At 43.4% G+C, this 24,814-nt stretch overlaps 1 protein-coding gene across 1 annotated transcript; it reads right to left on the bottom strand.

The window, feature by feature from the left end:
- Window positions 1-214: 214 nt before the first annotated feature.
- On the bottom strand, window positions 215-2,933 carry LOC132873826 (C-C motif chemokine 19-like). The gene is made up of 4 exons (XM_060909626.1): window positions 2,838-2,933; window positions 1,356-1,473; window positions 665-774; window positions 215-552 (listed from the first exon to the last, which is right to left on the bottom strand). Exons 1-4 carry the CDS (start codon window positions 2,917-2,919, stop codon window positions 539-541), a joined length of 324 nt encoding a protein of 107 aa, XP_060765609.1. The 5' UTR covers window positions 2,920-2,933; the 3' UTR covers window positions 215-538.
- Window positions 2,934-24,814: the final 21,881 nt, after the last annotated feature.

The following is a 24,814-nucleotide window of genomic DNA, read 5'->3' on the forward strand; positions in this document are numbered from 1 at the left end:
ATGAAGCAACTTCACCAAAAGGTGGATTTTTTTCTAACCCTTTTTACTAATCTTTAAGGGGGGCAATAATCACAGAAGGCACTGTATCTTGCCTTCATTTCATTGCATCTTTGTGTTGAAGGATGCATTTTCATAATATAAATATCATATGAGACAAAAAAAATACAAATCGTATTCAGACTTTTTTTTTTTAGAAAAAGTGCCTTTTATAAACATTCAGAATACAAATCAATGCCATCTGTTATATGTGACACAAAAAAATAGAACCTGCTTACTGATTCACAAAAAAATACATATATATAAGGTATAAATATTTATAGAATAAAGACAATAACGTCAGAGATATTACAAAATGCATTTGCAGCAGGTGATAGGTTTGGTTTCACACATTGACAGCAATATATTTATAAAAGCTTATTCATTCCTGGCAGCGGTCTCAGCTTCTCTGATCAGTCTAATCCGACATGAGTTGGTGACTGATTGAAACAGGACCTGTGATATATATCTGATCCGGGATTATCTGATCCGGGATTATCTTCTACTGCGACTTTCCTGCAGGGATCACAAACAGATGAGCTTGTCAGAAAAAAAACATGATGGATTACACCACCATTTCCATTCTTTTTAAGAAATGCAAATAAAAATAAAATCAAATAAAAGTTACCTTTGGATGATTTTTTGGATTTTTTGTTCAGTTTATTGATCAACTTTTTAACCCAGTTGTTCTTTGTTGCAGGAGGTGCACACAGTCGCCTGTCTTTCTTCGTGACAAACCTATAGAAAAAAAAAGTCTTAGAAATATAAAACCCAAAAACACCAGATGATTTCCAAAAGGGTTCGGAGAAAAGACAAGTTTCAAATGTCATTGCTGGACGTGTGCATGTGTTTATGAATCTCATGGTGTTGATTAATTTTCCAGAATGGCAGCTCTGACAATAGTGCAGCTATAAATCACAGGTTTATTATCACGTGCTCATTTTAATACGTTATCAGTTCTATAGAATCGAATTAAACAAGGGATTATATTCCCGATGCTTTACATCAAGGGGATATTAAATTATTTTATTTATTATTGGAAGGAGTCTCCAGTGTCAGTGCTTTGTAACCGCCTTCTAACACAGTGAACATGACAAGCTGCGTTTTTTTTTATATTATTAACTTAAAAAGAGAGAAAAAAAATCAAGATTTGTGATGAACCGACTTGTGATGTGATCACTGCTATAATGTTTGGCAAAGCTAAGTGTAACTAGAAATGGATAAAAATGTACGATGTGCCATTCTTAATTAAAGATGTCTAGGAAATAGATAGCTAGTTGTGTGTCATTTTATATGTAAAAAACAAACAAAACACTCACACTACAGCCTGCACTCTGCAGTTCAGCTCCTGATTCTGAATGTAGTAGGACTTCACCAGACTTTGTGGGATTTTTCTGTTCACAGTCGTCAAACAGCAGTCTTCTGCTCCATCAGTGGCTGTCAAAGACAAACTCGATGTTCAGTCTAAACATATTACTGATATACCTTCTGTAGTTATAAACTCTAAGTGTGTTAAATCATTTTTGCTCAAGCTATTGGTTATGTATATAATTAAAAATGCTCTAAACTCTAATTTATCCAACATACTAAAACAGCTAAGTTATTATAATTTTCAGAGTATTTCTTATTTCCATCATCAGTACAAATCTCTATGTTTTAATACTTTTGTCAACATTATTATATTTTTATTTATTTGATTTGTTATTATATATTTGCTATCCATTTATATTTATGTTATGCACAGCTTTCATGTAAAGAAGTGTCAGCTTTTGAAACCCTATGCCTAATAAAGTTTATTATTATTATTATTATTATTATTATTATTATTATTATTATTACCTCATCGCAACTTATCAATGCCTTTCTTTTTCTTTGTACAGGCATGTATGGCAGCTGAAGTGAGTAAATGTATTGTGTATGTGTGTGTGTGTAAGCTAGACTATAATTTAAGCTTTCGTTAAAGCTCATTAGTTAATTATATTAAATTACATAACTTTTCCGCAGGGCGGCACGGTGGTGTAGTGGTTAGCGCTGTCGCCTCACAGCAAGAAGGTCCTGGGTTCGAGCCCCGTGGCCGGCGAGGGCCTTTCTGTGTGGAGTTTACATGTTCTCCCCGTGTCCGCGTGGGTTTCCTCCGGGTGCTCCGGTTTCCCCCACAGTCCAAAGACATGCAGGTTAGGTTAATTGGTGACTCTAAATTGACCGTAGGTGTGAATGTGAGTGAGTGTGAATGGTTGTCTGTGTCTATGTGTCAGCCCTGTGATGACCTGGCGACTTGTCCAGGGTGTACCCCGCCTTTCACCCGTAGTCAGCTGGGATAGGATCCAGCTTGCCTGCGACCCTGTAGAACAGGATAAAGCGGCTAGAGATAATGAGATGAGATGAATGAGATGAACTTTTCCGCATTGTGTGTGGGGCGCACAAACTTTTGCACTCAAGTGTATGTAAATTAGTACACAAAAATGTTTTTTTTGTCCTTCATTCCAACACATTTAAGAAATAACCTTTCTGATGACATTTGAATATTTTTTATATCTATATTAGGTAATAATAATAATAATAATAATAATAATAATAATAATAATAATAATAGTCTGGTTCTTGACCATGTTTGTGCTTTTTTATTTCATATAAAACAACAAAGAAAATGTCTATATCTGGGGGGGGTGTGAAGAAATTTTGCATTTACTTAATAATAATAATAATAATAATAATAATAATAATAATAATAATAATAATAATATGTAATAAACAACTCTTTTTTTATTTAAATAATCAAGAATAATAAAATTGTGTCTCACCTCCTGCAGAGTTCCAGCACATAAAGAGCAAAGCAATCACCAAGAGAGCAGACGCCTGCATCATCATACTGTTTCTCACCATCCTGTCTGTGTATGTGCTGCAGACTACTCAGTGCATGAGCTCTGCGCTCTATATATACCCTGTAACCTCAGTTTCACTTTTACTTCTCATAGATTACCTGTAAGTGTTTTCATGTTGGCACTTTCACCCACATGGCATGAAACAGAGAGTAGTCACGCCTGCCAAATGTTCCACTGATCAAACACAAAGGCAGACCGCACACACCCTCTCATGTAACTCTCTCTTATCACAAATCCACACAAGAAAAACATCTTGGCATGAGGGTGATGTGTCTTACTGTCTTTACTATGACCTGGATGACAGAATCTTCACAGACATGTCTTACTGTAAGAGCGCTGAGGTTGGCAAAAAAATGTGGCTTTAAATGTGATCGAGACTGTCATCATGTCCTAATCTCTCACTATAAATGCACTTATTCTTGATTAATGGTGTTATTTTCACCTTTCTGCTGTCAGAGCAATCTGTACTTTAGCGTTAATTGGAGCTGCAGTGCTGAATGATGTGTGTATATTAATCAAAAAAGCTGACACAGGAAAGAAAAAAACAGCAAGGAAGCAATTTTACACCTTTTCCATTGCATTGTTTATTTTAAAAAGAACTGTCATACTTCTTTTTATCCGTTTATTTTCCATTTAACGTTGTGCAGTGTCCATTCAAACGAGCTCCAGCGCTATATAGAGTTGTTTCCTGACGTTCTCATTTCTTGAACTTAGAAAAAAATGCAGCTTGTTATGTTACTGAGAAACCAGAACGTGTAACCTGAAGTCTTTTCTGTGTTGGAAAACAAACGTACAGCTGTAGCTCTGACTGTTACTGAAGATTCTTCTGGATTAGATTCTATTCTTTGATTTCACAAGGTGGCACGGTGGTGTAGTGGTGAGCACTGTTGCCTCACAGCAAGAAGGTTCTGGGTTCGAGCTCAGTGGCTGACAGGGGCCTTTCTGTGTGGAGGTTGCATGTTGTCTCCGGGCGCTCCGGTTTCCCCCACAGTCCAAAGACATGCAGGTTAGGTTAACTGGTGACTCTAAATTGAGCGTAGGTGTGAATGTGAGTGTGAATGGTCGTCTGTGTCTATGTGTCAGCCCTGTGATGACCTGGCGACTTGTCCAGGGTGTACCCCGCCTTTCGCCCGTAGTCAGCTGGGATAGGCTCCAGCTTGCCTGCGACCCTGCACAGGATAGATAATGGATGGATGGATTTCACAATGATTATTCAGTGAGCCTGAGACGGATAATTGTTTTAGGATAAATACACAAGTGGTTATTTTTTTTTTTAATTCATATTAAAAAATTATTTATTTCAAACTTCAAAAGCATCATGCAAATATAATAAAGGCGCGGTGCAGACTTGTGTCACTCATCTATGCCGAGTCACATAAAACACTTTGTTTTGAAATCTCATCTCATCTCATTATCTCTAGCCGCTTTATCCTGTTCTACAGGGTCGCAGGTATCCCAGCTGACTACGGGCGAAAGGCGGGGTACACCCTGGACAAGTCGCCAGGTCATCACAGGGCTGACACATAGACACAGACAACCATTCACACTCACATTCACACCTACGCTCAATTTAGAGTCACCAGTTAACCTAACCTGCATGTCTTTGGACTGTGGGGGAAACCGGAGCACCCGGAGGAAACCCACGCGGACACGGGGAGAACATGCAAACTCCGCACAGAAAGGCCCTCGCTGGCCACGGGGCTCGAACCCGGACCTTCTTGCTGTGAGGTGACAGCGCTAACCACTACACCACCGTGCCGCCCTAGTAAAATTATTATTATTATTATTATTATTATTATTATTTTAATCTTGTAAAAGAAAAGTTTCGGGACAGCATGATTTTAAGAATCGAAACATCTTATGATAAAACTTGTGGGAAAAATAATGGCGTAATGATTAAATTATTAAGGTTCTGTATTAATGGTCAGAAGGCAATGAATTCAAATCCCCATACTGTTCCGTATTTAGACACAGACAGCAATACACTTATCATTCATCTGCTCAACCTTGTGCTCAAATTGTATTCTATATAATGTAAATAGAGATGGGAATATCAAATGAGAACACAGCTAAACAGACAATACAGAGAGAGGATATTACACAGTGGCGTGAAGATATGAAGTTTATCTTCAAGTGGTGAATGTATATTTCAGGAGTGATTGAAGTGAACGAGTGAAAATATTTTCAACACGAGAAGATAAACTTCATATCTTTTGTGCCACCGTGTAATGTTCTTTATATTACATGGACAAAAAAAAAAAAAAAGCAACTTAATCAAAAGAATTTTAATTTTGAACCGGTTAGCCATTTTGACAACGCACGTCTAGTCAGCGGGAAAACACTGGGAGTGACATCATCGGAGTGAAATATCGGGAATTATTATACATACAGGACACTTTTCTGATGGAATAAAAACGTGTTCTATTCCCTTCTACCGGGTTTCATTCATCTGGTTTGATAGCATGCAATATTGTTAGCATATCGCTTATCCTACGTGTATTACATCACTCTACCCAATGGAGAATGAGCATTGAATATGGTTTATGATATTGCATGGTTGTCAAGACAACATGACGTCACACATCGGAGACGTAAAACTTCTGCGTACTAGCGAGTGAGCGACTGTGACGAGTTGTAAACAAACATGGCTGCCAGGTTTGCGTCGTTAAACACAGAAGATTTTGAGAGAATTTTGAAAGAGAAAGACGCATTGAACACCTGAAAGGAATGTGTATGTATAATAATAATAATAATAATAATAATAATAATAATAATAATAATAATAATAATAATATGGGCTGGATTTTTTTTGTGGTATATCAGATATATTCCATTCAGCTACTCATCTATGACTCGTTCAATATCATGCTAGCTGAATGGAATATATCTGATATACCATGAAAAAAATCCAGCCAATCTTATTTAAATATGTCACTCAGATCCGAGATGTGTTTCATATGAAAAATGTGAGTTTTTCAACACAAGAAGATAAACTTCATATCTTCAAGCCAACGTGTGATTTATGTCACAGTTTTGGTTCTCCATGTCCCAGATGGAGCTCGCATAAAAAATATGAGTGGTGTATTTCCCAGTAAAACACTCGTGTCTGTGTCATATATCATAATACGCACTTAAAAAGAGAGGTGTGTCTGCGTCATCGTTCGTGTGCTCTTAAAGAACGCTCGAGTCTTTAGGGATAAATGAGCAATTTTATAAAAAGATGACAAATTTTCATTTGGAATTATGATTATATCAATTTCTCATCATACTGGACAAAACACTGGAGTCCTGTAAACAGAAAGCGCACTGCTTATAAGATAATAATAAACTATATAACACACCTCGTGCATTTTATTCCACTGGGAAAACCCGGGAAAGTTTCCTGTAACTATAACACGGATTAATATTTAACGACACCTGAGTTACTCAATAGCGTCTTTGGTTAATCAAGTACTTCCTTTGATAATGTTTTGGCTCTTGAAATGAAACATCAAAATCAAATGTGTGTGGGTTTTTCCCCCAGGCTTAACTCCAGTTTCCATTAGCTGTATGATGGGAGGAGTAGTACACAAGAAATTACAAATTATTGAAGAAGAAGAAACCTTTATTTGTCACATCCACACTCAAGCACAGTGAGATTCATCCTCTGCATTTAACCCATCTGAAGCAGTGAACACACGCGCACACCCAGAGCAGTGGGCAGCCACACTACAGCGCCCGGGGAGCAGTCAGGGGTTCGGTACCTCGCTCAAGGGCACGTCAGCCCCAGGCCGCCCCACGTTAACCTAACTGCATGTCTTTGGACTGTGGGGGAAACCGGAGCACCCAGAGGAAACCTACACAGACACGGGGAGAACATGCAAACTCCACACAGAAAGGCCCTCGCCGGCCACGGGGCTCGAACCCGGACCTTCTTGCTGTGAGGCGACAGCGCTAACCACTACACCACCGTGCTGCCCTGGCTTAAAAATAATGAAATGAAACGTTTCAACATAAAAAAATACTATCATCAGTAAGCCATAATAAATGAAACAAAGTCAATATTTGGTGTGAGACGACCCTTCGGTTAAAAAAAAAATAGTCTGAGGTCCAGTGAGTGCAGTTTTATGCGGAAATGAGCTGTAGGTTTTACTGAGCATCTTCCAGAACCAGCCACAGTTCTTCTGGACACTTTGACTGTCACACTCGCTTCTTCATTTTGCACCAAAACCCAGCAGCCTTCATTATGTTTTCTTTCTTAATCTGAAAAGTGCTCTCTTATGGAATATGCCGCTCAGATATTAAGATTTTTTTTCTGAAACATTTAATTTTGTGCTGGAAAACGAAGAAACGTTAGGAACTCTAAAATGTTTTTGTAATGTTTTGACTCAATAATGTAGAAATCATAAAATAGAAATCTATAACAAAGATTGTATGAAAAAAAATAGGGTGCCAAAGACTTTTGCATAGTACTGCATATACAAACAAGATTTGTCAAAAAAAAATCTTGAAAAATAAATAAGTATGTACACTACCGTTCAAAAGTTTGGGGTCACTTTGAAATGTCCTTATTTTTGAAAGAAAAGCACTGTTCTTTTCAATGAAGATCACTTTAAACTAATCAGAAATCCACTCTATACATTGCTAATGTGGTAAATGACTATTCTAGCTGCAAATGTCTGGTTTTTGGTGCAATATCTCCATAGGTGTATAGAGGCCCATTTCCAGCAACTCTCACTCCAGTGTTCTAATGGTACAATGTGTTTGCTCATTGCCTCAGAAGGCTAATGGATGATTAGAAAACCCTTGTACAATCATGTTAGCACAGCTGAAAACAGTTGAGCTCTTTAGAGAAGCTATAAAACTGACCTTCCTTTGAGCAGATTGAGTTTCTGGAGCATCACATTTGTGGGGTCGATTAAATGCTCAAAATGGCCAGAAAAAATGTCTTGACTATATTTTCTATTCATTTTACAACTTATGGTGGTAAATAAAAGTGTGACTTTTCATGGAAAACACAAAATTGTCTGGGTGACCCCAAACTTTTGAACGGTAGTGTATTAATTGGAACTATAAACTGGAACTACATTATTTCTCCAAGATGGCACTATGACATGCTACAGTTTCCTCTTTGTGATCATTTTTATTGATTACAATACGTCAGAAACTACATCAAATCTGAGATACTGAACAACAAACAGATGCTTTAGATGTATGATGCTTACCTAGTATCTGTTAGGCTATATTCCTTTTACATGCTGACACTTTTGGTGGAAAAATGCTTTCCGATGCATCTTTTGTGCTGATATGAATAAAAAAAAAAGTCTCCTGGAAGGTGCACACTCTGAATATAACAATTAACCAGTTCTAACTAGCTGAACAGGGTGGTACGGTGGTGTAGTGGTTAGCGCTGTCGCCTCACATCAAGAAGGTCCGGGTTCGAGCCCCGTGGCCGGCGAGGGCCTTTCTGTGCGGAGTTTGCATGTTCTCCCTGTGTCCGCGTGGGTTTCCTCCGGGTGCTCCAGTTTCCCCCACAGTCCAAAGACATGCAGGTTAGGTTAACTGGTGACTTATCTGTGAAGATACTCAGTCATCCAGGTACATAGTAATCTGTGGTTGGTAGAAGAGAGCAACTGGACTTGCTTGAAAAGTCTTGAAGACGTTTCGCCTCTCATCCGAAAGGCATCCTCAGTTCTGTCTGTCTAATAGGGAGTATCAAGTATTTATCCTCATGGATCATCATAGAATCCGAATCAGAATGCTGATGGCTGCATTGTAGGTGGCTGATAGATGTCATAGACACCCACCTCTGTTCAGTGATGGTCCAGTTGCTCTCTTCTACCAACCACAGATTACTATGTACCTGGATGACTGAGTATCTTCACAGATATGTTTCTACGCACTTTGGGATGAGTTCCCTTCGACTGGTGCGGGAATATGAGAGGACTTCCAGAAAACTGGCAGACATCTTAGCCAGAGAGGATCGTTCATTTTTGTCAACCTGGAACGACCATCACTGAACAGAGGTGGGTGTCTATGACATCTATCAGCCACCTACAATGCAGCCATCAGCATTCTGATTCGGATTCTATTATGATCCATGAGAGGATAAATACTGGATACTCCCTATTAGACAGACAGAAATGAGGATGCCTTTCGGATGAGAGGTGACATGTCTTCAAGACTTTTCAATAGGGTGACCAGATTTCCCTAGTCTGAAACCGGGACACTTTTGCGCGCGACCATGTCGTGCACGCACACCTTTTTTTTACGTAAACGTGACACTCAGTGAGGTGCTCTTATCATTTTGTTGAAGCTCACATTTATCAACATCTCACATGAAATAAAACAAACAGGCATTTTGTTATCTAGTAGCATAGTGGTATACAGATCAGTTAAATTATGGTCAGACAACAGATGTTGTAATGGCTGAGAATAGGCCAGGCTATGTCCATAGGCCAAATTTAAACTGATTTATTTCACCTGTTTGTGAGACACCAAGAAGAATGCATATGCACATGTAGGCTATATCTCTAAAATTGTATGCACTATAGCATGAACTTAAAAAGTAGATATGTGACCTCAACATAGCCTAGGTCAGAATCAACCTTACTAACCATTCCCCACAACTGAATGAATAAAGCAAGAAGATGTGGACAAAAGTGAACACTTTAATGGAAGGTGCAACAAGCTGTTCAACACAGCAATATGGCCAAACTGTCAGAATGGTATGTTAAACAGAAACAAAAAGGAGACAGGTGATTTGAGAATAGACACTCAAACAAAACAGCAGTAAAGGAGGAGAGGGGCGACAGCCCGAGGAAAGCCCCCACAGGAGCGCACAGCATTTGCAACATAGGCTACCCAACTCAGTACAAGAACAAAGCACAGGAACAACGCTAAGGCAACTGTCAATCCACCCACCCTAAACAAAATGCATTAGCCTACGTATATTTACAAGAAGAGTGAATCTTTTCCAGTTTTAATGTGATCCTGTATATCGATCGGCGTTACCACCGTGGGCTACGGAGAAGGAACACTTACAGTGTATGCAGTCGGCTTCGTGCGCATTGTTCTGCACCTCTCGGAGGAAGGGGTAGGTGCCCTGTAAATCTTTGGAAAAGGTACATTTTCTTTTCGGCATAATTGCTGCGGCATTACTGCTGCTAGCTGCTAGACAAAGAACATTCGCGCCAGTTAATGTTTATTTTATTGTTGCATGGCAACACGTTCTGTTGTCTGGAATAATGTGGCTAAATAAACACCCATGCCACAGGGCCAGGGGGCGGTAACCAGGAAAGTTTGCGATTCCTGTCAATTCATCAAAATAGTAAATGCAGGGCCCTATGAAAGATTACAATTTAGGGCCCCCGGTAAAATTTTCAAGCTCAAGCAACTGATTTTGAAGTCTGTTTTTGGCTGGCACTTCTACTTTACTATGCATGTGATCAGCTACCTAGCAAGTTTAGGTGATACAATTATTTGGTATATGAACATTTTAAATGCAGAACTGTCAGAATTAGACTGAATAGACTGTTGCCTTAAAATGAAAATTCCATGATATATATTATGGAAGATATATATTTCTTTTATTAGCAACTATTATTCGGCCACTCACTAGCTTATGGAGTTCATTCAATCCAAATGTTTGTGTTGAGAGAAACTGCATGCATCACTGTATCAGTATGGATTTATAACATTCTGTATGCACATTATGGAGATTCCAGAGCCCTCCAGCAAACATCATCAATAATCAGGATTACAAAATGTATTCCTTTGTTTCCTCCATTTATTGACTTATTGTATGTGATCAAATCTATGCCTTGATGAATAACTACACTAGTTTTTTGATACAATTACAGAGTGCACTGCAAGAAATCCACTAAGTGTTTTTGGTTTCTTTTAGGCATCACACATTTACTAGAAAACACAGCAAATGTTCAAATATTCAAGTTAAATACTTAGCAACAGTATCAATAAATCCACACATGAACAATAGCAATGATATCTATAACCACAGCTAATGTGCAAAATATTAAAGTTAAATACTTAACAATATCAACAAATCCACACATGAACAATGGCAAAACATCTAGACATAATTATACAATAAAGATACCTATGAAAAAAGGTGATTTTTTTTCACACACAGTGTGATATCCGGACTTCATAATTCATCACACCTGTTCCTGCTTAGCAACTTCTAGAATGTTCACCTCTGTTGCGCACATAGAAAAACCGGCAGCTGCGCTAATAGCGGCGCTGTGCACACACGGAGCTACACATTTCACGTGTCCCGCGCCCAGAATCAGACTACCATTAGTAAAAAGGGTGGAGGGGTGAAATGACAATATCATAAATAATTCAAGAAAAATTTTATAGCAAATCATAACCATGTATAATTTGCATATTTTAACAGATGAAATGAAATATTTTATTTCAAAAACTTACACAAGGCAATACTATTAAAATAATATTAATATCCCTCACAGGCCCCCCTGTCAGTGCCAGGCCCTTAGAATCGTCCTAACTTCCCCCCCCCTAGCGGCGCCCCTGACGTCGCGAGTGGCGAAAACCGGGACATATCCGTGTCCCGACAGACTTTTGTTGGGACTCGGGACACACAACCCCAAATCGGGACTGTCCCGGTAAAATCGGGACTGTCCCGGTAAAACCGGGACGTCTGGTCACCCTACTTTTCAAGCAAGTCCAGTTGCTCTCTTCTACCAACCACAGGTTAACTGGTGACTCTAAATTGACCGTAGGTGTGAATGTGAGTGTGAATGGTTGTCTGTGTCTATGTGTCAGCCCTGTGATGGCCTGGCGACTTGTCCAGGGTGTACCCCGCCTTTCGCCCGTAGTCAGCTGGGATAGGCTCCAGCTTGCCTGCGACCCTGTAGAAGGATAGCGGCTAGAGATAATGAGATGAGATGAGATGAACTAGCCGAACACACTTAGGAGGTTAGACTTATTTTATTATCATTCGGGTAATGCGGTTAAAATTCAACCAGGATTTCGGTAAGATGGAAGTGAAAGGTGGTGATGATAAAGTTGTGTGTCTTTGCTGTAGATTTTGAGGTGGGAAATCAAAAGAATAATAGATCATTAATCAAAAAAAAAAGAAAGTTGCTACTGCAAAGTTGAATTCTGGGCAAAATGTTCTATTTCTATTGCTGTTGGAGTTTCAAGATGATTCGCTGCTCTACACAAACACACACACCGTGTATCCTGTGTGTAAATGTTTTTCCGAGATAAAAAGCGTCCTGCATTTTATGATTCTGGAGATTGCCAAAGCAAGTCAGCGACAATATCACGTGACCACCAAGGGGCGTGTTTGACCTACTTTTAACCAAAACAATTCAGCGTGAGCAAACATGGCAGACTCGGCTTTCAGAAAAGGAAAGCCTGCTTAGTGAGTACAACTGCAAAAAAGATAGAGCAAGGTTAGACGACGTCATTTTTCTCGACAGATAACTAAATCATTCTAGCTAGCGCTTAGCTATCTCAGCCTTAGAATGCATGAACTCAACTCCACGGTAGCGAGTATGGCGTTATACACCTAATGTTTTCATCTTACAGAGAAAGAAACGAGAACACAGAAGCAGTAACAGAGAAAAGATAGATTTGTCTTTTGTTGCACGGCTCTATTCGTGAATGTACATCCCTGCGACTCAAAACTCTCTGAGGTCGACGCAGAATCACGATGTTTTCTTGGTGGCGTCGCCGTCTTGGTGTGACACAGTTCCATAGTTATGCTAATTAGTTAAAGCTCCTCCCTCACGTTTGGCTGTTTCCTGTTTCCGTAACACCATACTGTTTACCTCAAAAGGCACGAAAACGTTCCAAAATGGAGAAAAGTGACCGCCAGGACATCAAAATGATCACATCTCGTCCACATGATACTGTTCTTGCAAGATATAGGAAAATGCCATAGACAATTTTTAAAAAATATAGAATTTCAGATGGCAGTACGGTGGTGTAGTGGTTAGCGCTGTCGCCTCACAGCAAGAAGGTCTGGGTTCGAGCCCCGTGGCCGGCGAGGGCCTTTCTGTGTAGAGTTTGCATGTTCTCCCCGTGTCCGCGTGGGGGTGCTCCGGTTTCCCCCACAGTCCAAAGACATGCAGGTTAGGTTAACTGGTGACTCTAAATTGAGCGTAGGTGTGAATGTGAGTGTGAATGGTTGTCTGTGTCTATGTGTCAGCCCTGTGATGACCTGGCGACTTGTCCAGGGTGTACCCCGCCTTTCGCCCGTAGTCAGCTGGGATAGGCTCCAGCTTGCCTGCGACCCTGTAGAACAGGATAAAGCGGCTAGAGATAATGAGATGAGATGAAAAACTTTATACGAAAAGTCTGACAAAATAATTTCTGCTTAGAATGTAAACACACTGGTGAAATGACAGGATCAGTTTATGAAAAATGCTATAATAATAATAATAATTCTTGAAAAATAAAAAAAAGATATGTTCTCACCATCAAATACTTTCATACCATTTTTTCCCCTTTTTTTGTATTTTGGAGGGTTTTGTTTTCGAGTAGTTTTTATTTCACCCTCGGATGATTCAGCAACATGCTCTGCCATTTTGTTTTTCTCTACTCACGGTATATGAGCTGATATCTTCGTAGTAAAGTAGCCAATCAGAACACGCGATTGTTCATATCCAGTGAATGTAGATAGAATAATATTTAATATACTTCCAGTGCATAAATCCACTTCAAAATTCCACACAACGTATATTTTCACTTGTTTTCTTTTGCACTATTTGTTGGGAAGTTTTCATGCAACAAGTAGCAATCATAGTTGAAGTAAAAAAAAAAAAAAAGACTACTAAGCCACAGTAAAGATCTTAAGCATTCCTGTCAGGAAATATGCGGACGGCAAGTACATGGAAACACAACTAATCATCATCATACAGCCAGATTTCATAACGCACTCTAAGATTATTGATAAGAAAGGTCCAAGAAGCAAAAAGTCACTTGAAAAGAGTTGCAGGACGACTTGAAAGCAGCAGGAACAACAGGAACACCGAGAACAATAAGCAGTGAACTGCACCATAATCATCCATTCATTCTTCTATTATCTATACTGCTTATCCATCAGGGTCACAGGGAAGCTGGAACCAAACCCATCTGACTTCAGATCAGAAGCGGGGTCCATCCTGAACCAATCTATCGTAGGGCTAATACAGAGATGAACAGCCATTCATACTCACATTCAGGCCGTTTAGAGTAGCTAGTTGACCTTAAGCACAGGAGGAAACCGGAGTAAATCTACACAGGCACGAGGAGAACATGCAAACTCCACACAGAAAGAGTCCAGTTGGCTAAAGGCCAATTTATGCTGACAGCCCAGTCCTCGCAGATAGCGTCGCAGACAGTGTCTGCGTAGCCCCCCCCACCTTCGCAGACGCTCTGCGCACACCTCCCAAAAATTGTGACCACCGCAGAAGCCTCGCAGACAGCGTCGCAGACAAGAGGGCTCTGATTGGTCTACTCTACATCTGCTGTACACGCACTTCCGCTTCCCTACTTTCCCGGTTTGGTTTGTTTTCACGACCGCCATTTTTAAAAACACGAGCGAAGATGGAGCAGCATGAAGAGCGGTTGATTGAGGAAGTACGTACATCTATACGACTCCAGTTCTAGTCATTATAAAAAAAAAGTTCTAGTCATTATAAGTAACCGGAGGACAAACACTCCACTAACCACACCCACCAACTACTCCTAGCGACTTTGCGCCCCCTTGCGTTGTGCCGGTGAATAACATCGCGCACGCCTATTATCCCCGCTCAACGATAAATTACAACTGTCTGCGAAAAGCTATCTGCGAAAGCCTTGTCGCAAGAGCATGCAGAGGCCTTAAGAGGTTCAAACCTTAGAAACATTGTACTTGGGTCAGACAAAACAAAAATAACTCTTCTCTTAGGCATTAATTCAGCTTGTTATGTTTGGAGAAAGAAGGATTCTGTGTACTGTGGGTGGTAAAAGAGAGCAACTGGACTTGCTTGAAGATTCTTGAAGACGTTTCACCTCTCATCCGAAAGGCTTCTTCAGTTCTGTCTGACTAATAGGGAGTATCAGGTATTTATCCTCTCATGGATGAAAAGCAGAAACTGGTCCACCCTAAGGACAGAATGCCAGACACAAACAGGACAATGTAGTGTATGCCATTCAGTGCAGTGAGGATTGCACGGACTCGTATATTGGGGAAAAAAACAACCGCTTCACAGGCGCATGGCTCAACACAGGAGAGCCAGTTCTTCAGGCCAGGACTCTGCTGTCTACCTTCATCTTAACAACAAAGGACACTCATTTCAGGATTGCAATGTACGCATTTTAGCCAGAGAGGATCATTGGTATGAGCGAGGAGTAAAAGAAGACATTTTTGTCAACCTGGAACGGCCATCACTGAACAGAGGTGGCATCATTTATCAGCCACCTACAATGCAGTCCTTGGCACACTTCCCAGACAACTGATACCCCTTTTCCACCAAATCAGTTCCAGGGCTGGTTCGGGGCCAGTGCTGGTGCTGGTTCACAACTCGTTCAACTTGCGAGCCAGCTGAGAACCAGTTTGCTTTTCCATCGCTCGCAGTGCTAAGAGAAGACACGTCATTACGTCGCTGTATACGTCAGTTATGTCACTACGTTTGCATAAACCTTGGAGCGAATATCGAAGCAAAAACAACGCGGAAGAAGCAGCAGCAACAACAACAACAACAATAATAATAATGGATGACTTCGCGTTTGTACAGCTGCTGCTTCTCGTCGCTTAAAAATGGCGATCTTTCGCGGTCTTGTTATTGTTGTCGGTCTTAACAACTTCGCCCCCCCGCTGACGTAAGCGGTTCTTTCCTCTGGCCCAGCAGAGAGTTGGTGCTAGCCTGGAACCGGTTTTTCTGGCCCCAGAGCCAGTTCTTTGTCAGTGGAAACAGAAAACCCGGTTCCAAACTAAGCACTGGCCCCGAACCAGCCCTGGAACAGCTTTGGTGGAAAAGGGGCATGAATGCACACTAAAACCCAGCTGTTTTCAGTGTCTCACAGGAGGACAGAGAGAATCAGCATTCCATTGATCACCCTAACGGGCAATCCATTGATCGCCCTAACGGCTCTCGAGGCCGTCCACACCCAGCCCCCAGTGACCCACACCAACAGGATGACTCAACGACACCTTAGATGAGCTTTTCATCCATGAGAGGATAAATACCTGATGCTCCCAATAGATAGTTTTCACATGACGTCACAGAGTCGGGGATTCCCTGGTGGCGGCCATCTTGGAGGGCAAGCTTACCGTACGGGTCACTGAGCACACATTGTAGCGCGCGAGTTACATTCATTTATATATTATTTACATTTATTTAAAGCTAGCAATGGTGCAAACTTGTATTCACGGCTCTCGTAATAGGTCAGATGATGAAGTCAAGCGGAGCTTTTATGGAATTCCCACTGTACGGGAGCACGAAGGTGAGCAAACAAAGAAACTCAGCATACAAAGGAGAAATCTATGGCTTGCGAGAATCAACCGCAAGGATTATCAGCCTTCCAAACACAGCAAAGTCTGCTCCCATCATTTTATAAGTGGTAAGTTGTTTAAATAAACAATCAATTGTGTTTAAGTTTGTTTTTGGAAACCAAAACATCATGTGAACAATCTCTGGAGAATGCCTAACTGGAACCGCTGAGTGTACGTTTACATTGTAATGTACACTTAATATCGCTCGTTTGTCACGTTTCTATTTGACACTTGTCACTTCACTCACGCAAGGGTCATTTTTGAAAAACATTTATGGTGCTGTAGCGCCCCTCACGCACCGACAGCTTCCTGCTTATATACAGGACGGGGCGGTCCTCCCCCTCCACCTCCTGGGACAAAACCGCCCCCAGCCCTCTGTCCGACGCATCGGTCTGCAACATAAAGGGGAGAGAAAAGTCAGGGGAGTGTAGAAGTGGCTCCCCACACAGTGCAGCCTTTACCTCTGAAAAAGCCCGCTGGCATTGCTCCGTCCACTGGACCGGATCTGGTGCCCCCTTTTTAGTGAGATCAGTCAGCGGGCTGGTGACGTCCGAATAATTAGGTATAAACCTACGATAATAGCCAGCCAGCCCCAGGAACTGTCTCACCCCTTTTTTGGTCTTGGGCCTCGGGCAGGCCGCAATTGCTGCGGTCTTATTAATTTGGGGACGCACCTGCCCGTTGCCCAAGTGGAAGCCCAGATACCGTACTTCCACCCGCCCAATCGCACACTTCTTTGGGTTGGCTGTGAGACGCGCCCGCCTCAGCGACCTAAGGACGGCCCTTAGGTGTTCCAAGTGCCTCGGCCAGTCATTACTATATATAATGATGTCATCCAGATAGGCGGCCGCATAGGTGGCGTGGGGGCAGAGGACCCAATCCATCAGCCGCTGAAATGTAGCGGGCGCCCCAAACAGCCCAAATGGAAGTGTGACGAATTGGTGTAACCCAAACGGTGTGGAAAAGGCCGTTTTTTCTCGGGAAAGTGGAGTCAAGGGGATCTGCCAATATCCCTTCGTCAAATCCAGTGTCGAATAAAAGCGAGCCGTGCCTAGTCGATCGAGCAGCTCGTCAATACGAGGCATTGGGTACGCATCAAATTTAGACACCGCGTTGACTTTCCTATAGTCCACACAAAACCGGACCGACCCGTCGGCCTTGGGTACCAAGACCACCGGGCTGCTCCAGTCACTGTGGGACTCCTCGACGATGCCCATTTCGAGCATGGTCTGAAGTTCTTCCCGAACCACCTTTTTTTGTGTTCGGGTAGCCTGTAAGGGCGGCTACGCACTACCACCCCCGGGGGCATCTCGATGTGGTGCTCTATGAGGTTAGTGCGACCGGGCAGGGGCGAGAACACATCTGAAAACTCGGCCTGCAACTGGGCGACCTCCGTGAGTTGGGTTGGGGAGAGGTGGTCTCCACAGGGGACCGGAGAGGTACGTGATGCCAATGTCCCCTTTTGAACCTCTGGCCCCAGCTCCGCCTTCTCCGGAACCACCGACACCAACGCCACGGGGACCTCCTTGTTTCAGAGTTTAAGCAGATTGAGGTGGTAAATCTGTAGCGCCCCACCCCTGTCCGTTCGCCTCACCTCATAGTCGACGTCCCCGACTCGCCATGTGACCTCAAAGGGTCCTTGCCACTTGGCGATCAATTTGGAGCTCGACGTGGGCAACAGTACGAGTACCTTATCTCCCGGTGTGAACTCTCTAAGGCGCGTACCCTTGTTGTACAGGCGGGCTTGCCGTTCCTGGGCCTGCCGCAAATTCTCCTGAGTTAGGTGGGTGAGCATGTGGAGTTTTGCACGCAGGTCCATAACGTACTGAATTTCGTTCTTACTTTGTGAAGGTCCCTCCTCCCAATTTTCCCACAGCACGTCCAGAATGCCGCGCAGCTTAGGCTCATATAATAATTCGAATGGGGAGAACCCCGTGGAGGCTTGGGGGACCTCTCGCACTGAGAACAGCAAGGGTTCGAGCCACTTATCCCAATTACGTGCGTCCTCACTTACGAATTTCTTAATAATATTTTTGAGGGTGCGGTTGAATCGTTCCACTAAACCGTCCGTTTGTGGGTGATACACGCTGGTGCGGATCGGCTTAATCCCCAATAACCCATACAGTTCGCGCAGTGTTCGTGACATAAACGTAGTGCCATGATCAGTCAGAATTTCTTTCGGGATTCCAACTCGGGAGATGACGTGGAAGAGTGCCTTTGCAATACTGCGTGCTGAGATATTGCGCAGAGGCACTGCTTCCGGGTATCGCGTTGCATAGTCCACCAGAACTAATATAAAGCGGTACCCTCGTGCTGACCGATCTAATGGCCCGACGAGATCCATCCCAATTCTCTCAAATGGGGTCTCGATTAACGGTAGAGGGCGCAAAGGCGCTTTTGGAATGGCCGCTGGGTTTACTAACTGGCATTCGCGGCATGCCGTACACCACCTACGGACATCGCCGCGAATCCCCGGCCAATAGAATCGGGCCATTATTCGGGCTAGTGTTTTATCCTGCCCCAAGTGTCCAGCCATGGGATTAAAGTGAGCCGCCTGGAATACCAATTCCCGGCGGCTCTTCGGAATTAAAAGCTGCGTGACTCGCTCTTTAGTTTGAGTGTCCTGCGTCACTCGGTATAATCTATCCTTCATAATCGTGAAGTAGGGGAAGGATGGGGTGGCGTTCGGCTGGAGCGTTTGACCATCGATTACTCTCATTTGGTCAAACGCATGCCACAGAGTCTCGTCTCGCGACTGCTCTAATGGGAAATCCGCGAGGGATTCCCCAATAGAGAGAGGAGGAGCCGGCGGCTCCTCACTCTGATGCGGAGATGACGTAGACGGCTCTGTGACAGCTGCTCCCGCCAAAGCGACACTGGGACCTCCCCCTGTCAAATGGCAGGACCCACTCTCTACTAGGCGTGTCATTAAACCCCGAAATCCCGGCCAATCAGTCCCCAAAATTAGAGAGTGGGTAAGGCGGGGATTAACCGCCGCCTTCACTATAAATTTTTCCCCTCTGAAAATAATGTGGACCGACACCAAAGGGTGGCTGTGAACATCCCCGTGCACACACAACACCTTCACCCCTTGTGCTCCCCCCAATGCCTCGTTTTGAACCAGGCTTTGGCGAATTGAGGTCTGATTACAACCAGCATCCACCAACGCCTGATATGTAGCCCCTTGGATACTCACCGGTATGCGATACGCTCCGGCCCGATCGAGGGCGGCCTCTGGCGCGTCGGGGATCCGAACCACCGCGCCCACTTCCATTGCCGTGCACTGCTGTTGAAGGTGGCCCGGCTCCCTGCAGTGCCAGCAAACTGGCCCGGGCTTTCCCTCTGCACCGGTGATCTGGGGCTCACTCACCTGAGGTGGGGGAGAGACAGACACAGAAGGGAGAAACGGGAGGGCACCGCGGGTGCGTCGGGCCGGCTGGGGTGGTGCCGGCCCCCGCCTCCGCGGAGGGGGAATGGGGCGAGGACGGGACACAGGAGGAGGGGGAGAGAGCAAGAGAGAAGAGGAGAGAAGAGAAGATGCCATCTGCTGTCCTGCCGCCAGGACAGCCGCCAAATGGTCCTCCGCCAGCTCGACTGCTCGATCCAGCGACGCCGGGCGGTGGCACCGGACCCACTCCACAGTTCCTGCTGGCAAGCGAGTGACGAACTGTTCCAGTGCCACCTGGTCAAGGATTCCTTCGGCTTCGCAGTTGTTGGCCCTCAGCCACCGCCAGCAGGCGTTCCGGAGCTGCTGGCCAAACGCGAACGGCCGGCCGACTTCCTCCAAGCGCAGCGCGCGGAAGCGCTGGCGCTGCTGTTCTGGAGTGCGCCCTATGTGCTAGAGGACGGCCCGGCGGAGGTCCGCGTAGGCCAGCCGGCGGTCGGCAGGGAGCTGTAGCGCGGCCAGCTGTGCTTCTCCCATGAGCAGGGGGAGGAGGCGCGCCGCGCGCTGCTCCATCGGCCACCCCGAGGCTTCGGCGACTTGCTCAAAGAGCGTGATGAACACAGGGGTCATCCTGCGGGCCCATCTTGGTGACGGTGAGGGGAGACGGGCCCGCAGTAGGAGCGCTGGTGGGCCCTGCCGACGCGAGGAGGTGCCGGAACGCCTGGCGATCTTCTTGTTGGGCCAACACCAGGGCCTCGAACCGCTCTTCTTGCTCCTTTCGGAGGGTGAGTAGCGCCTGGTGCTGGCTTTGCTGGGCCGTGGCGAGGGCGTGGATCAGTTCAGCGAACGGGGAGGACTCCATGGGGCTGTGAGGCTGCTGTGCTCCAGGTCCCGGGTTTCGGCACCACTGTAACAGTTCAGCGTTCGTGGGTGGAGCACAGAGGACGGCAGGACAGAGATCAGGTTTGACAGCACGTTTATTTGCCACACTTTTCAGTCTAACAATTATGTATGCCCTTTTCAGATACATACACACACACACACACACTCAGCGCCTGGTTCAGCAAGAGCTCCTCTGCTCTTGCTCTCCCTCCTTAAGTAGGGCGCGGTCACTGGGAAGACACAAACACAGGTTAATTGCTCTCAGGTGTAGTGATTCTGCCACTCACCTTCCCTGACTCCACCCTCCTGTCACAGACCGGCGCTTGACCACGCCCCCACTGCCACAGCCGTATTGTGTCATGGGAAATAGTCACCCCAGTTTGGCTTTCTACTTCTTTAGATAACTGCAGTGAACTTGCATACTGATTTTCTTTAACCCTTCTCATCAGAAGACGCTCCTGTCGAGGTGTTAACTTCCATGGATGACCTGGATGTCTCTGTGAGATGGTTGCAGTTCCATCTTTCTTAAATTTTTGTACCACTTTTGCTACAGTATTCTGACTGATAAGTAAAGCTTTGCTGATCTTCTTGTATCCTTCACCTTTGTGGTGTAAAGAAATTATTTTCTTTGGGGAATTCTGAAGAGACAAGTTGAGCATCACTCTCCATCCAGCATCCAGTCACTAAAAGAGGTCATTGCTGAAGAATGGAAAAAGATTGATGTTGCAAAATGTCGCCAACTTGTTCATTCCATGCCTAGAAGCCTTGGTGCTGTCATTAAAAATCATGGAGGCCATACAAAGTACTAGATGTAGTAGTTTTTGTTGTGGGGTGTACTCATTTTTGCACAACCCTAATTTGAGTAAAACTGAAAAAATGTGTAATCTAAGTTATATTATTAACCTTACTTTCACGTTATAAGTTAAACAGATGTTAGATTAAACTTTGTCTTGTCAACATTTTGGAAATTGTTTGTGTTCATTGAGATATTGTTTAAAATGTTACTTTTCAAAGGGGATGTACTCATTTACACTGAGCACTGTATTTATTTATTTACAAGCAAAGGGTCGTCTCACACCAAATACTGACTTTGTTTCATTTATTATGGCTTACTGCTTACTGTTTCTAGTATTTTTTTTTATCTTAAAACATTTCATTTCATTATTTTTTTTGGTCAACAGCACTTCTTTACATGTGCCTAAAGGCCAATTTATGCTGACAACCCAGTCCTCACAGATGGCGTCGCAGATGGCGTCTGCGTAGCCCCCCCACCTTCGCAGACGCTCTGTGCGCACCTCCCAAAAATTGTGACCGCCGCAGAAGCCTCGCAGACAGCGTCGCAGACAAGAGGGCTCTGATTGGTCCACTCTACATCCGCTGTACACGCACTTCCGCTTCCCTACTTTCCCGGTTTGTTTTGTTTTCACGACCGCCATTTTTGAAAACACGAGCGAAGATGGAGCAGCACGAAGAGCGGTTGATCGAGGAAGTGAGGAAGTACGTACATCTATACGACTCCAGTTCTAGTCATTATAAGTAACCAGAGGATAAACACTCCACTAACCACACCCACCAACTACTCCGAGCGATTTCGCGCCCCCTTGCGTTGTGCCAGTGAATAACATCGCGCACGCCTATTACTCCCCGCTCAACGATAAATTACAACTGTCTGCGAAAAGCTATCTGCGAAAGCCTTGTCGCAAGAGCATGCAGAGGCCCTCAGGCTTTCACACAGTGCTAACGGACAGAGTAAATTATCCTCATTACCTCAAGCTCGTTTTGAAGAATGTTTCCTTTCATGTAAGTTGATTGACGTAAGCAGGACATTTTCTTTAACTGCAGTCTATCATTACAGGATCTTTTGACTTGGAGGACTCGTTAGAACACGGTCTGTTATGGAACTCAACCAAGAGTTTATTGGAATTAACTTGTACAGTGTAACAAATCTCCAAAGAACTCCAAAATTGCACCATCTCATGGAGATTGAGTAACTTCGCACTGCACTTACACCCAGCTCTTTGCTTAATCCTGGATACTCCACTATAATTAATGAACACAATAAAAGCTGAAACTACACGCATAATCTATGAATTAATTTGCTATGAATTTGCTTTCCTGGTTTTATCCTACTCTCATAGCTAGGCCTGAAGGTGTCCTTGCTTGCTCTATCATACTGTACACCTTGCATGTTGAGACACTTAAAAGTGAGAAGTTTTGTCACACCTACTTGAGTTTATAAAAAAAAGAAAAAAGAAAAGACAGTTAATTTGATGTTCCAGTAAAGCTCACTGTAAATTCTAATTATTTAACTCTTAGTTTCAAAGAAAACGTGAACTCACTGCCTTAAAAATAAGTCAAGTGGAATAGGAATTGTATGTTGTACTTACAAATGCATATTTATCTATGAGTACAACATACTATATAATTCCTATTTGGATGCTTTTCAAAGTAAGTGATACTAATTAGGCTTTACAGTGCTCTCAAGTCCAATCTGATAAGATGCAAGGTGGTTAAAAAAAAAGAACCCAGTCATACATCAGATCATATAAATTGTTTGAGTAGCCTTCTTCAGGGACGATTACTTTTGCATGGGGAAATGGGATACTGCAATTATTACTGGAGTATCGCAGGCATTTTAGTCCTACGGTATATTAAGCCTTCCAGTTTACGCTGTTTGTGTTTCAGATCTTACTGTTGTCCAGTGCTTTTTAAAAAGATGCTACGTATAAGCGAAGCTATACATCAACTAGTTTTAACATCTTGGGGCTTTTGGAGAAGTATGACTGCTGCCTTTTTTAAATAAAATTAAAAATAAGAAAGCCAAGAAACCTTTATTTATCATACGGACACTCAAGCACAGACTAAGCACACAGTGAAATTTCTCCTCTGCATTTAACCCATCTGAAGCAGTGAACACACACAAGTGAGCAATGAGCGCACACACATACCCAGAGCAGTGGGCAGCTATGCTCCAGCACCCAGGGAGCAGTTGGGGGTTACTTGCCTTGCTACAGTGGTGCTTGAAAGTTTGTGAACCCTTTAGAATTTTCTATATTTCTGCATAACTATGACCTAAAACATTACCAGATTTTCAGACAAGTCCTAAAAGTAGATAAAGAGAACCCAGTTAAACAAATGAGACAAAAATATTATACTTGGTCATTTATTTATTGAGGAAAATGATCCAATATTACATATCTGTGAGTGGCAAAAGTATGTGAACCTCAAGGATTAGCAGTTAATTTGAAGGTGAAATTAGAGTCAGGTGTTTTCAATCAACGGGATGACAATCAGGTGTGAGTGGGCACCCGGTTTTATTTAAAGAACAGGGATCTATCAAAGTCTGATCTTCACAACACATGTTTGTGGAAATGTATTATGGCACGAACAAAGGAGATTTCTGAGGACCTCAGAAAAAGCGTTGTTGATGCTCATCAGGCTGGAAAAGGTTACAAAACCATCTCTAAAGAGTTTGGACTCCACCAATCCACAGTCAGACAGATTGTGTACAAATGGAGGAAATTCAAGACCATTGTTACCCTCCCCAGGAGTGGCCGACCAACAAAGATCACTCCAAGAATAAGGCGTGTAATAGTCGGCGAGGTCACAAAGGACCCCAGGGTAACTTCTAAGCAAATGAAGGCCTCTCTCACATTGGCTAATGTTAATGTTCATGAGTCCACCATCAGGAGAACACTGAACAACAATAGTGTGCATGGCAGGGTTGCAAGGAGAAAGCCACTGCTCTCCAAAAAGAACATTGCTGCTCGTCTGCAGTTTGCTAAAGATCACGTGGACAAGCCAGAAGGCTATTGGAAAAATGTTTTGTGGACGGATGAGACCAAAATAGAACTTTTTGGTTTAAATGAGAAGCGTAATGTTTGTAGAAAGGAAAACACTGTATTCCAGCATAAGAACCTTATCCCATCTGTGAAGCATGGTGGTGGTAATATCATGGTTTGGACCTGTTTTGCTGCATCTGGGCCAGGATGGCTTGCCATCATTGATGGAACAATGAATTCTGAATTATACCAGCGAATTCTAAAGGAAAATGTCAGGACATCTGTCCATGAACTGAATCTCAAGAGAAGGTGGGTCATGCAAGACAGCGACCCTAAGCACACAAGTCGTTCTACTGAA

This window comes from Neoarius graeffei, chromosome 25, assembly GCF_027579695.1.
Source record: "Neoarius graeffei isolate fNeoGra1 chromosome 25, fNeoGra1.pri, whole genome shotgun sequence".
Classification (NCBI taxonomy): Eukaryota; Metazoa; Chordata; class Actinopteri; order Siluriformes; family Ariidae; genus Neoarius; species Neoarius graeffei.